This window comes from Saccopteryx leptura, chromosome 6 (genome assembly GCF_036850995.1).
Source record: "Saccopteryx leptura isolate mSacLep1 chromosome 6, mSacLep1_pri_phased_curated, whole genome shotgun sequence".
In the NCBI taxonomy this organism is placed as follows: domain Eukaryota; kingdom Metazoa; phylum Chordata; class Mammalia; order Chiroptera; family Emballonuridae; genus Saccopteryx; species Saccopteryx leptura.
The window spans coordinates 177611646-177626024 of record NC_089508.1 but is presented as its reverse complement, the minus strand read 5'-3'; the positions used below and the strand labels follow the sequence as shown (position 1 = coordinate 177626024).

General features: G+C 52.3%; 1 protein-coding gene across 1 annotated transcript; it reads right to left on the bottom strand.

Annotated features, from left to right (window-relative positions):
- Window positions 1-1113: 1113 nt before the first annotated feature.
- NIPAL4 (NIPA like domain containing 4) lies at window positions 1114-13714 on the bottom strand. The gene is made up of 6 exons (XM_066343334.1): window positions 13413-13714; window positions 8954-9193; window positions 6830-6886; window positions 5574-5664; window positions 2917-3077; window positions 1114-2224 (listed from the first exon to the last, which is right to left on the bottom strand). The coding sequence occupies exons 1-6, from the start codon at window positions 13630-13632 to the stop codon at window positions 1599-1601; spliced, it is 1395 nt and encodes a 464-aa protein (XP_066199431.1). The 5' UTR covers window positions 13633-13714; the 3' UTR covers window positions 1114-1598.
- Window positions 13715-14379: the final 665 nt, after the last annotated feature.

Genomic DNA, 14379 nt, shown 5'->3' with positions numbered 1-14379 from the left:
GAGGCTGGAGGTGCAGGAAGCCAGCCTGGTGATCAGGTGACCCTTTGGAGCTCCGAGGCCAGCAGGAGCTTGGCCTGGGCGTGGCTGCACTTGGGGCAGGGTATGTAAACACGGGACACAGGTGTAGCGTATTCAGGGGAGGCACGGCCCCCACCTGGGGGCTGAGGATCCAGTCCTCCCTCTTTACAGAAATACGTGGCCCCCTTCCTTCCCCTTGCACAGTCCTCCTACCAACTCCCACACTCCTGCAGCAAGAAAGACCCAGAGGGAAGGCTATATCAGTCAGACCGCTCTCCAGCTGCTCTTGTTTTTTGAATGCCACTGGCCAAATGTGAGGGGACCAAAGGCAGTCTCCAAGGCAGGTGGCGTTGGATCATCATGACACGCTGCTTCCCAGGGTGAGCAGCTCGTCGGCAGAGCTGGGGGTTTGGTGGCAATCTGGTCAACAGCAAGAACGCACCTTTGCCAAACCGACATCCCACTTGGTCACTAAAGTTTCAAGCTGGTCTCACTGGCCAAGCCTTTAAGGCTGGAGACCGGAAGTCATCCAGAGCCCTCTCTGCTTTGTTGGGCACCAAAGTAAACACAAAAGTTAGTTCCTGGTTTCCGTGGAGCTGGTGGTGGCTTCCTGCCAAATCCTGACTTTGCTTTTTAATCTCCCCGCCCATCTCCCCAAATCATATTTTGCTTTACTCCTTGAGGAAAAGAAAAGTGCATTCTGCCAAATTCCAGCTCAACAGGGTGCTTTCAAGAGCAGTGCAATTGCCATTTTCTGAGGCAAAATAAACACTGGGTTTGGCCAGCAGAGCTTGGCTGCAAAGCATCTTTTGTTGCGGTGGTTGTCACTTTGTCTTGAGTTCTGAGCTAACTGCCTGCACATCTCAGTGACTGACTCCTTAGGACACACAGAGAAAGGGCAGAGGCGGGCATGGCGGTGGAGTCCATGAGAACAAAGATGCTGCCCTCGGACCGGAGCGCGGGGGGGAGTGGGGCTGGTGGAAATGTTTCCCTGAGACATCAGGTGACTCGCACAGTAAGAAGGTCAGCTGAGGTCCTACTTCTGTCTCCGTAGAGGAAGTGGCAAGAGCAGCAAGACATTTTTCATTAGCGGTGTTTCTGTCAGCTCTGGATGGGGAGGCAGGACGAATCGCTCTCCGTGCCCCAGGGAGCCAGCGACACCTCGTCCTTGGGCTCAGGAATGGGCCATCAGTCTCAGGAGAACGAGCGCTGAGGATTCCCTGATGACCAGAGTCTCAGGGAAGTTCTTAGACGGTGCTACATTCAACAGGTCAAATTCCATCTTCTTCCCAACAATGCACAGATGGCAACAAGAGAACACGTGGGAAGGGAGGTCCCGGGGACCTGCTGGCAACAATGTAAGTAGGGTGTTTGGTCACTGAGGCTGTGTTTCCAGGAAGTCTGACCCCACCACTCACTGGGCAGGGATCTTTCTCCTCGAAACAGTGATGAGGTATAAATGAACGTCCCAGAACAGAGAGGCCATGGGTAACAATGGTGCCGAAAATATCCAGGTGGCTCCAGATGGAGAAGTCAGGCTGCACCGGAGGGCTCATCCTCTCATGCACAGAGTCCGAGCTTTAAGAATGGACGGTAAATACTTTGGGCTTTTCGTGTGGCAGTGGGGTGCTGGAGAGTTCTATATTGTCCATAAGGACATTCTTGTCCTCCAGTCTGACCGGGGGCTCTGGGGCGGGAGGAGGAGTGGGGTTTTTGTGCGTGTGCGGCAAGCGTGTCTGGCTCATGTCCAGGTCCTTAAAAGCATGAAGCATGAACACACCCAGGACGATGGTAACAAAGCCAGAGAGGGTGCCCACAATGGCCACGGCGGACATGCTGTGCCACTCCTTGAAGAGGATGATGGAGGAGATGACCACGATCGTGGTGAAGAACACGTAGTAGATGGGGAACACCAGGGAGGTGTTGAACACGTCCAGCGCCCTGTTGAGGAAGTTGACCTGAGTGCTGAGCGAGAGTGTGAGGATGAGGGACAGGATGTAGGGCAGGGGGTGGCGCTCAACCGGCATCCCCTGGAAGAAGTTCTTGATGGTGATGCCCAGACCCTTGACGGCAGACACCGAGAAGGCCCCGATCACAGAGCAGATGACGATGTAAACGAGGATGTTCCTTTGTCCATAACGTGGGGCGACGATGAAGATGAGGATGAGGCAGACCACCAGCAGAAGCACGGCAAACACGATGTACCCTTCAGGAAGACAGGGACACAGGTCAACCCCAAGACCGTAGTTACCTCATTTGTAAAATAAGGCTGATACGACCTCCACAGAGAGCTTTTCTCTTTTTGTAGGATGAAATGAGTTCGTATACACTGTAAGTTTGAATGTGTTCTACCCAAATTCATATGTTGAAACATAATCTCCAATGTGACAGCATCTGGAGGTGGGGACCTTGGGGAAGTGATTGGGTCATCTCATGAATAGGATTAGTACCCTTATAAAAGGGACCTCAGAGAGTTCTCTCCTCCCCTCCACCATATGGGACACAGGGAAGCAGGAAGCCAGCCCTGGCTAGACACACCATCTGCGGACACCTTGATCATGGACTTCCCAACCTCCAGAACCGTGAGGAATAAATTTCTGTTGTGGATAGCCCCCTAGTCTTTGGTATTCTGTTACAGCGGCCTGAGCAGACTAAGGCAATGCAGAGAAAGCATGTAGAACAGCACCTGGCACTGAACACTTAGTAAATGGCATCGATGCACATCAGGCTGGGAAACCTATATGCTGGCCTCAGTACCAGCCCGCCCACTTTCTTGAGCTTGCCTTCCCCTCCAGGGGGCAGCATGTGAGATGCTCCAACCAGGTCAGCCCTTCAACTTGGTTCATCCCTCAGTGCCTTCCTTCCCATGGTGGGGGGGCAGGGGGGCTTGGAGCCTACCTGTGTCTTTCATCTTGGCAGCCATTGCAATGACCGTGGTGACCTTCTCTTCCTCAGGGGAGTGGATCACCATCACTGTGCTGCCGGCCACGCAGATCACACAGCCCAGCTTCCCCAGCAGATTCAGACTCTCTCCCAGGAAATATGAGGACATGATGGCACTGCAGGTGGCAATGGGAGGGAGCAGAGATTAGGTAGCCAGCACTGTGCTAGCGCCCATAAGGGAAATGGGGTCTGAGCAAGGGCTCACGGAGAATGACAGATCGGGACGCACCCCAGGTCATGTCTTCCCTGTCTCAGAGGGAAGCTTTCGTAGACACCTCCCAAACCAGTTAAAATAGAAACTTACTTACAGGGGGTTACAGTGTGTGCTGGAGGACCTGAGAACACACATGTGAATTTCTTTCATTCAAGGGATGAAAAGTATTCCAAAACAGAAGAGTTGGAAGAGCCCTTCAAAGCACTCTTGTCTAACTCCCTACCCAACAAGCACATTTCTCTTAACATCACAAACAGACAGCTTGTATCCCTCTGGTGGCAAGCAGCTCGCTCCTTCACAAGGCAAATGAATCCACTGTAGGTTCATTTTAATTATCACCAAAATTATGGTCATTTCTTCTCATTTCTATTTCCATTTCACTTTTATCCTTTGAGCCATACAGAACTCTATTCCTTCTTCTTTTTGTATATATCAGTGTAAACAACCACAGTGACAATTATAGATAGGCACTGCGTCTTGGGCCTATATTACGTACCAGGTACTACACTAGGAACTTTTCATTAATTATCTCACTAGCATCTTACGACTCTTCAAGAAGTGAACTATGCTAGGACAATTTTGTAGATGAGAAAACTGAGTCACGCAGAAGTTAAAACAACTTGGCAAGGTCATATGACTGGTCAGTAGCTGAGTCCAGATTTGTGCTCCAGTTCTGTCTCATTATAAAGCCTATGGCTTTCCCTCTACACATCACTGAAGTGAATTCTTGGGACTTCCCAGGGTCTTCTCTTTCTTTCCTGGGCAAAATGCCTCCACTTCTTTGCTGTTTCTAGATGATGTCATTTTCATTCTCCTCACTTCTTCCAGGTGAGCCAGCAGAGGTGAAGGAAGAAGGGAGGGAAATTGGGCAAAACAGATGTAATCGCTGGGGCACACCTTTGTTTCTTTACAAAGGTAGCATTTAGCAGGGGTCCCCAAACTTTTTACACAGAGGGCCAGTTCACTGTCCCTCAGACCGTTGGAGGGCCGCCACATTCAGTGCTCCTCTCACTGACCACCAATGAAAGAGGTGCCACTTCCGGAAGTGCGGCGGGGGGCTGGATAAATGGCCTCAGGGGGCCTCATGCGGCCCGCGGGCCGTAGTTTGGGGATGCCTGATTTAGGGTAAAAATAAGGACCCATTAGAGGGGAACTGATGTCCAAGCAGTCAGTCTCCCATCTCTTCTCTAAAACTACCAAAAACATTTTACCCACATGGCCCATTCAAGAGTGCATGGTGGCATTAGCATAGGCAGAGGGGACACACTGAAGGATTCCTAACTCTCTCAACTTCCCACAGGAGGGAACTAATCGTACATGGATTGTGAGGACACTGTTACATCAGCCAAATACGCAGTGTGAGTCATGGCTCTGCATTGTTTTGTTTGTTTGTTTTGACTACATAAATGTTGCAAAGTTGTCATCAAGAAGGTAAAATGAAACAGAGGAAATTATGGATACTGGGTGTGGTTGGCTGGGATTGACCAGGGCTCCAAGGTTAAGCCAATTCGAGCCAGGTTCTAATGAGGCTTTGCCCCCCCCCCCCAGAGGAGCTATGTTTGGGGCTCAGGAGGAATGGGGCAATGGGAAGCATATGCATTTAGAATCAGTTGTTTTTAAAACCAGCAAACGCTTGCAAGACGACACAGCAAGCAGTTAAGCACCCAGACTCTGACATTAGACTGTTGGAAGGGATTCCTGGCCTAGCCTCTCAGGGGACCTACCTGGGTGACCTTGGCCAAGTTGCTTAACCTCTCTTGGCCTCAGGTTTCCCCTACTTTCTAGTTAGTAGGGATGCTGTGTTAATACACAGAATGCATTTCGAACATTTAGCATATAGTAAGCCCTTCATATATGCTAGCCATGGTCATTCTTCAATGCCCGTCTAACTACACATTCTCCGTGCATTATCTCATCTAGTCCCTCTAGCAGTGCCTTCAGGTAGGCGTTATTAGCACCCCCACCTAGCAGGTGGGGAAGCTAAGGCTTAGAGTGGTTAAGTGACTTGCACATGGTAACATAACGACTGAGTGGTAGAAGCTAAGGTGAGAACTCAGGGGATGTTCATCTAGGATTCACGCTTTTCACTTGTAAGCTTCTCCTATGGCAGCACCAAAATATTGACATGAGAATTCAGACCGGTGGCAATGGAGGCCCTGCCCTCCGGTTTGGGCTTAGCCTGCCCTTCCATCACCCGGTAAGTCAAGGGAACGCCAGAGCAACTGGCAGCAAGCAATTCAAGCAGCCAGAGTTCAGCACAGCACACGGCCCCCTTCCAGGAGCTGGGACCGACCCACGTTCCTGACTGTGAGCGGCAGTGGACCCCACTGATCAGTTCCAGACCTCAACAAACTGGAAATAGGAAAGAGCCAGAGAAAGCAAGAGAGGTGACGATGACCTGATGAGGACACTCAGCGCTCCCAGAGGTGTGATGACTGTCGCAGGAGCAAATGCGTAGGCCCCGAAGTTGGCAACTTCTCCAGCAGCCACTAGGAAATGAAAGGAGAAAAGAGGTTGGTATGGCTCCAATGCCCCATCTCCAGCCCAGACGAATCTGGGTAGAGACGGCTCCATTCAGCATTCGGCCGGTCATAGAATCCCAGACTGGCCTTCCTTAACATCCTGATCCTCATGCTCTCTCCCTGGAGAATCTGGTCAGAAGGTCAGGCCCGGGTCATCCTGATCAAATCCTCCCATTTGAAAGATGGGAAATCTAGGGCCAAAGTTCAAGGTCACACGACATGGTCGTGGGTGGACACCGTCTTGTCCTTGAGCTCTCTTGGCTTCTTCTAGTTCAGATACGGTTAAGTGTGTCTCAGGGACTGCCAATATTGGGTCTGTATCTTTTTATTTTTTTTTATTTTTTTAAATTTTATTTTATTTTTTTTTCATTTTAGAGAGGAGAGGGAGAGACAGAGAGAGAGAGAGAGAGAGAGACAGAGAGAGAGAAGGGGGGGAGGAGCTGGAAGCATCAACTCCCATATGTGCCTTGACCAGGCAAGCCCAGGGTTTCGAACCGGCGACCTCAGCATTTCCAGGTCGACGCTTTATCCACTGCGCCACCACAGGTCAGGCCTTGGGTCTGTATCTTTAAGGTAAGTTCTAAAAAGTGTTAATCGTCAAATATAGTTGACGGTTATCAACTCTCCAGGTCCCAACTGGTCCAGAGCGCCATCTTTCCCAGAGGAACGGTGGGTAGTCTACAGCAGACAGGCAGGTGGTTAGCGCGTCTGACACTCTCAAAGGGCCTAATTGTCCCCATTTGAGTTGCCGGTTTGCAGACCCCTGCAAGGGCCCTGTCTGTCTCTCTGCTGGTACAGAATGACCATGCCTTTTGAAAGCAGGTGGTCAATGTGATAGTTCTGGCTAAGGCTGGAATCAGAACCCGACGGAGGGAATTAGAAATGAAAAACTGGCTAATTTTCCATCAGAAAAGAATTAGGGTTTGAAAGCCAGAGAGGGTGGGTGGAAAGTGGTGGGGGGAGGGGTGTAAATGTGCAAATCTGTACAAACCTGAAGTGGCAGGTCCCCCCTTAAAAGTCTGGGCCTCGCATTCATACTTGGCACACGAGAGACAGAAATGGCCCAAACACCCGTCCTTCCATCTCCGCCCCTGCCATCAATGGCACCATCATTAGCAAAGGCCCCACTTACTGGTGAGAAAGCCAGCCCACCACATTGCGTCCTTCAGGTAGCCATAGCCTCCGTCCACTGCGGAAAGAAGTGGACACCACGTTAGAGCTTGGCCACACGGCCTCAGGCACCTTTCCTACCTTGACCTTCACTCCGCCCTCTCCAAGGGTTCAGGATATATGTTAGCTGTGGCCAGTCAGCCGGGCCTACTTCCGGGTCCTCTCCCAGGTGAGTTCATCCATCCACCGAGTTTTAAATACCATCTGGGTGCCCCGATCCTTCCTTCTGAGCCCAGATGCACATCCAACTGCTTAGTCGACATCTCTCGATTCTCTACCCAGGCATCTCAAACTCTGCCCTCAATGGAACTCTCGATTTTAAACGCTCCTCATCCACTCACCAAGGTTTGCAATCTCAGAAGGTATTAAAAAGGCAGAAAATTAAACTGAACACGTCCAAACTTGAACGTGTCATCTTCCTGCAAACCTGCTCCTTCCGCATTATTCATCTCACAAAATAGCACCCGTATCTCCCTAGTTGCTCAAGTCATAGAGCCGCGAGGTCCGTGAATCGTGGTTTTACCTTCCCCTTGCAGCCGGTCAACACCAAACCCGGTAAGTAAGGTCTACCTTCCAAACTGGACTCCACCTCTTGTCTCCATGCCCGCTGCTCTTTCCCAGGCCCAGACGAGGTTCTGCTGTCTCTCTCCCCTACTCGGTCTTCCGTCTTGTCCCTTATCCATCTCCAACCAGCCACCAGGGATCGTCTCACGTCATAAATTGGACTCTGTCACTCCCCTGCCCAAAGCCTTATGCTCACTTACAATTACACTCAAATTCTGAGGCCCAGTGTCCAAGACACATGAGGATCTGGCCCCGACACCAGCATCTCTGCCCCACCATGCTCCAGCCAGCCTGAGCTACATTCAGTGTCTAATGTCACTCGTGCTTGCTGACCTCTGAGCCTTTGCACATGCTGTTCTTTCTGACTGGAGCTCTATGTCCTCCTCTTTCCCCCTTCACCTTGCTATTTTTTTCATTGTTTAGGTCTTAGATTCTGAATCACTTCTACAGAAAACCTCCCCTAATACCCACAGCCTGGGCTTTACATGCCCTTCCAAAATATTGCGACAGCATCTACTTTCCCCATGATAGCACTGTGTAACACCTGCCTGCTGGCTTGCCTGTCTCTCCCATTTGATTCAATGCCCCTCAAGGGCACTGTGTCCCACACAGCGGGTACACAATGAATGATGATTAAATGAATAAATTATTTTACACAGGATTCCATTCCTCAAGAATTGCTTCATGGAGCCTGACCAGGCAGTGGCACAGTGGATGGAGCAGCGGACTGGGATGCCAAGGACCCAGGCTCGAGACCCCAAGGTCGCCAGCTTGAGCGCGGGCTCATCTGGTTTGAGCAAAAAAGCTCACCAGCTTGGACCCAAGGTCGCTGGCTCGAGCAAGGGGTTACTCGGTCTGCTGTAGCCCCACGGTCAAGGCGCATATGAGAAAGCAATCAATGAACAACTAAAGTTCCACAACGAAAAACTGATGATTGATGCTTCTCATCTCTCTGCGTTCCTGCCTGTCTGTCCCTGTCTGTCCCTCTCTCTGACTCTCGCTCTGTTTCTGTAAAAAATAAAAAATAAAGTAAAATAAAAAAGAATTGCTTTATGGATACACATCTTATTTTTCAAACAAGCAAATCCCTGTGGACAGAGACTCGGTAATTCCTTGGTAGCCCATAGGAAGCTCAATATGATAGTAAGTGAGGGCATACTAGTGTCTGACATTGTTTCCGAAAGAGGTGTTTGTATTCCCATTTTGTAGGGAAATTGTGACTTGTCTATGATGACACAACTGATTAGAAATAAAACCAGGACTAGATCTGGGGTTCCTAATTCTTGACCCTGAGACCATCCCCTCTCATCTCTATTGAACTGGTCACGAGGTGGTCAAGAAATACTGGATTATAAAGGAAAATCTCCTGTTGGTGGCTTGGATTCCCCACGGGGTTGAGAGTGAGCTTTTTGTGCCCTTTGAGGCCAGGCTCTCAAACGGCTGCAGTGAAGGGAGGTTCACAGGGCTGGCTGAGGGTTCAGCTGCCCCACACCCCATCTCCCCGCCCCCACCAGGAGCCTACCAGCCCGTGTGGCCCCCGAGGCCACCAGGCGCAAGAGGCCTTTCTTCTTGAGGATGACGCTGCCGCCGATGAGGAAGCTGGACAGGAAGGCCAGACCCAGGCCGACGTAGAAGCTGTACTTCTGCCAGAATACCTCCCGCCAGCTGCTAGCGGTGACATTGCTGGGTGCGTGGGGGCTGAGGTCACCCACGATCTGGCACAGGACTTGCTGGGAGGAGCAGTACAGGGTGATCAGGGAACCTGGATGGGAAGACCATGGTGAGAGGGGTCACGCTGGGGACACTGGCACACGTGAGGAATATCAGAGGTGGCCACTGGTTCAGAGCCCACGCTTCAGCTCCAGCGGGGCTCCGTGCACGCACTGGGCCCCCACCCCCAGACACCCGTCAGCTCCGTGCACGCACTGGGCCCCCACCCCCAGACAGCCGTCAGCTCCGTGCACGCACTGGGCCCCCACCCACAGACAGCCGTCAGCTCCACGCACGCACTGGGCCCCCACCCCCAGACAGCCGTCAGCTCCGTGCACGCACTGGGCCCCCACCCACAGACAGCCGTCAGCTCCACGCACGCACTGGGCCCCCACCCCCAGACAGCCGTCAGCTCCGTGCACGCACTGGGCCCCCCCACCCACAGACAGCCGTCAGCATTCACCGGTGCTTACGCCGGGCTTCCACGGACTCATCGGATTCTTTTCTTTCTTTTTTTTTTTTTTTTACAGAGACAGAGAGTGAGTCAGAGAGAGGGATAGACAGGGACAGACAGACAGGAATGGAGAGAGATGAGAAGCATCAATCATTAGTTTTTCATTGCGCGTTACAACACCTTAGTTGTTCATTGATTGCTTTCTCATATGTGCCTTGACCGCGGGCCTTCAGCAGACCGAGTAACTCCTTGCTGGAGCCAGCGACCTTGGGTTCAAGCTGGTGGGATTTTGCTCAAACCAGATGAGTCCGCGCTCAAGCTGGCAACCTCGGGGTCTTGAACCTGGGTCCTTTGCATCCCAGTCCGACTCTCTATCCACTGCACCACCGTCTGGTCAGGCCTCATCGGATTCTTATAACCGCCTGTCAGGTGAGTGCTGTTTTTAAATCCCACTTCATAGGTATGAATTTGGGAGCCATGGGAGCTCATGTATGTTGCCTAAGAACACAAATTGACAGCAGAACTCCAGCATGGAACCACTCAGCTATTCTGATGCCCCAAACAACACGCAGGGTCCCCCAAGCTCCCACTGAATCCAACCTCCCACCCGGCACAGGAATCCTCTCCCAGCCTCTGGGCCTCCAACGGCTCAGATCACACAGGGATTCTCCCTCCCAGAGGCCTCTTCACTTACATCTCCTGACTCCAGCCACAGCGGAGACCCCTGACAGGTAACGTGGGGCAGTGAGGTCAGAGAGCCCATAGCCCTTTCCAGGCCTGCGGGTGATTAAATATGAGCATTCAGTTTGCTATAACTGAGCATTCCCAGGCCTTCCTTCTGAGAGCTCTGGTGCTTGGGGTCAGCGGCTAGGGCCTACCTTCAGGCCTCAGAGGGATCGCGTCCCTCTCAGAAAGCCTCTAGTTTGTGTTCCAAGCCCTAGAGTCCATGAGCATCTGGTCAGTCCTCATGCCTGAGCTAGGGCACCCCTGCTTGCCTTTCTGGCACAAATGTTGAGGACAAAAGGACAAATGTGGAGCACACCCTCAGTCAAAAAACTAAGCTGTCTCAGTTCAAGGAAACAGTACATAGCAGGGGTCCCCAAACTTTTTACACACGGGGCCAGTTCACTGTCCCTCAGACCATTGGAGGGCTGGACTATAAAAAAAACTATGAACAAATCCCTATGCACACTGCACATATCTTATTTTAAAGTAAAAAAACAAAACGGGAACAAATACAATATTTAAATTAAAGAACAAGTAAATTTAAATCAACAAACTGACCAGTATTTCAATGGGAACTATGCTCCTCTCACTGACCACCGATGAAAGAGGTGTCCCTTCCAGAAGTGCGGTGGGGGCCGGATAAATGGCCTCAGGGGGCCACATGTGGCCCGCGGGCCGTAGTTTGGGGACCCCTGGTACATAGCATAGTCAGTAATCCTCCAGGGCTAGTACCTACATGGCCCTCTGCTCCGGGGCTGTCCCTGAACCTTCCTGTCATGAACATAGCACAGCCACCATGCCCAGGGTTTCAGCTGAAGCAATGGGCACGCTGGTAAGTTTGGTAGTCTGCCGAAGGCTGCATTGCTGGTAACCCGTGAAGCTGGAACTGGACTCCAAGCCTCCCTGACGCTGAATTGAAGCCCACGCTCTCAACCACCACACAGCCCACAAAACAGGCAGCAAGGAGGGTAGCATTTCATTCGGCCTCTTGAGGGTTATTTTTAAATGTAAATTTGTTACCAACATTTAAAACTCAGATTTCCCATGAAAATGCCACTTTGGGTTATCTTCCCATTGCCACAGTTGGCTGTCACGGGGCTGCGTCGCCCACTAGACAGGACATGCTCTTTGCAATGCCCGGGGGTCCATACCCGGCTCCCTTACATCATTTTTGTTATGTGCTCAGCTCTTGTAGGCACTTGAGTTTGTGACCTCTGACGAGAGACGGTCTTTTCCTAACTGTGTGTCATGAAGGCAAGGATGTAAGCCTGCGTCAGGCACTTCTCCTGCAGCCAAACCTGAACCGGAAGGACCCCAAAGTCCAAGGTCAGGCAGCTCTGGCTTTGGAATGCCCAGAGCACAGAGCGGCATCTTGGTGGAAATCAGTAAGTGCAGTGTCGACCTTTCTTCCACGGGACAGAAGCACAGACCAGTGGAGCTGGAGCAGCCCTCAGAAGGCAGCCTGTCTAACCTTCTTTCAGCTGGGGAAACTGAGGCCCTGAGAAGCAGAAGTGCTAACGTATGTCACACAAAAGCCTAGTGGCAGCTGGGTATGGAGACCACCAGGGGATACCGATGTGTCTTTTACAATGGGAGCTGTCTCGCTCTGACATCTGTGTCACAATCAAGAGAAGGTGAGACAAGCCATCTCGGCCCCTAATCCAACTTGTTTTGATTGCTCACTCCTGCTCCTCATCTGGGATGAGAGTCAAGCCCTAGGAGTTCCCTGAGCTCAGGAAGTGAGCCAGAGCCTGGGAGGACGTGGGCCCAGGAAGGCGACTCCCAAGAGGAAGGTCAAGCTCATTCCCACGCCCATCCCCTGCCTTCCAGAGGGTGTGTCTCCAGCAGGTGGAACCAAAGAGCCCACTGTGGGTTTGACTGTTTGGGGGAGGCCGGAAGCACCCAAGGGGCACAGCTCCTTCCATTGACTGAAGTTCTCCCATTGGGATAATTAAAAAAAAGAGAGAAGACTAAGGGCCAAAGGCAATCCAGTTCTGGGAAAGATGTCATGTGACAAGCAGGTGTTGGGCCAAATGACTCCTGTTTCTCTTTCAGAATATGCTAGGACTGGGGAACATCTTTTTCCCCAGGGGAAGGTGAGGCTGAACATGAACCACCTTGTTGGTCAGGAAACCAAAGCCAGCCAACACCCAACAGGCTGGCTTTGAAAGCTTCATCGGGAGAGAAGTTAGAGCAACAGCGGTATCCCACACGCTGCAAGGTAGGGAGGTGGAGACACCACGAAAGGAGTTGTATGAGCACAGGTTTTAGGATCCAAGAGCCCTACTTCTACATCCCATTTCCCCACGGTCTTTCCTTGAGCAAGTTATCAACTTTCCAGAGCCTCAGCTTCCCTGTCTCCAGAATGGAGACAGTAAGGTAGTAATATTACCTGTCACCTAGAGCTGTGTTGAGGATTAAGTGAGATAATGCAAATAAAGAGCCTAGCCCACTACCTGGTTCACGGTAAGAGGTCCACGTAAAGCCAAGGATCTTCCTTTATCTTTCTTGGGCTGTTCTTTCCCACCTTTGTCTAAAAGGTGGGTGTGGGGATGGGGTGCCCCTCTTCCTGTCTTTGGTGGGCCCTAGGGAGACAGCCAGACCTGGGCACGTACTACAATCTGAAGTGACTATACATAAAAAGAAACCTGGGACCCCACACCTCTAGGCCCACCTGTTGCAATCAATAATGCCTGCTTCTGCCTCCTCCCTAGTTTGTCCCTTTCGCCCCATTGTCCCCTCAGCTACCCAGCTCCCAAGATGGGGTAAGTCAGGCAGAACCCTGATCCTTCTCAAAACAGGCTTAAGAACTGGGTGGGGGACAACTAGTGCTGCACCCCCCTCCCCCCACCACCACCACTTGGTTTTGGGCCTCCTAGCAGGAGAGGACGAGAAGGAAAGGAGAAAAGAGAGCAGGGAAGGGAAGGGGAGTAGGGAAGGAAAGGAAAGCAGTTCCCTGGCCCTGTCCTGTCCCGCACTACCCCCTCCCCGCGTCATCCCCTCCACACACACACACTACCCCCCCCCCCCCGCCCCTTCCCGCACTTCCCCCCTCCCCGCGTCATCCCCCCCACCCCGAGCCTGCACCTACCGTTCTCACAGCTGGCATTGTGGGCCGGCAGCTCCATGGGCACCCACACCAAGGCGCGCGGATGGCGCCCCGGGCTTCCGGAGCAGGTGGCCGGGACTTGTCCCCAGCGTGGCCAGCGTGTCAGAAGCCTCCCGGGTCGGACCCCAGGGTGGGGAGAATGACGCGCCCCAGAGGGGAGGGTCCCCGGGGAGGAGTCACCCGGTGTCTTGGGCAACTCCATGCGCCGTCTGTCCGCCCACCCCTCTGCCCCACACTCGAGCTGCGCGCAGAGGGGCGCGTGCCCTAGGGGGTAGGAGGGCGGAGGCTGCTCGGCTCCCCGCGAGGGAGTCACCGCCCCTCGCCCAGGGCAGGCTGTGAGGGGGCGGGTTCGGGCACCTCCCCGAAGTCCGGATTGGCACCCAATTCCCTCCCCAGTGACAGAGTTGATAGGTCCCAGGATGGCGGGAGAGGGGTCCAGGTAGAAGATGAAAGATGGAGGTTTAGAGGGGACGCTGCTGCCAGTTAGGGCTTTCGCGGGCGGGCAGGGGGTTCCAAAACTCTTGAGTTTTTTCCTTCCTGCCTGCCTTCCTGGCTTCTTACCTCCCTGCCTTGTTCATTCATTCAACATAGGTCTGATAGTGCTGGGCGCGGGTACAGGAAACACATAGCAGGTGCCCAGTAAGTAATTGGTATGTATGTGGAATGAATGGATGACAGAAGCTTGGTAAATTGAATGAAAGAGGGAATTGAAGTGACGGGAGACCAGAATGAGTCATACAGACTCCCACCCTACAAGCCCTTATATACTACGGGGGAAACAAAATGGGGCTATCTAGAGATTGGGGTTTTCAAATTCACCATTAGAAAAACAGGGTGATGGAAAGTAGGTGTTCCTCTTGTGTAATAGTAAAAGCAGAGGGCAAGAGAGGTGGAGAATGTCCCTCTGGCCTGGGCTTTTTCAATCAGGAGAAGCAAGGTGAGGTTACTG

Excerpts from the sequence above, each read along its gene's own strand:
- NIPAL4 (XM_066343334.1), bottom strand. The coding sequence starts at position 13,632 with ATGGAGTTGCCCAAGACACCGGGTGACTCCTCCCCGGGGACCCTCCCC. Across the intron at positions 5,665-6,829 it reads GTGGGCTGGCTTTCTCACCA|TGGCTGCTGGAGAAGTTGCC; the intron begins GTAAGTGGGGCC and ends TTCATTTCCTAG. Across the intron at positions 3,078-5,573 it reads GCGCTGAGTGTCCTCATCAG|TGCCATCATGTCCTCATATT; the intron begins GTCATCGTCACC and ends TGCCACCTGCAG.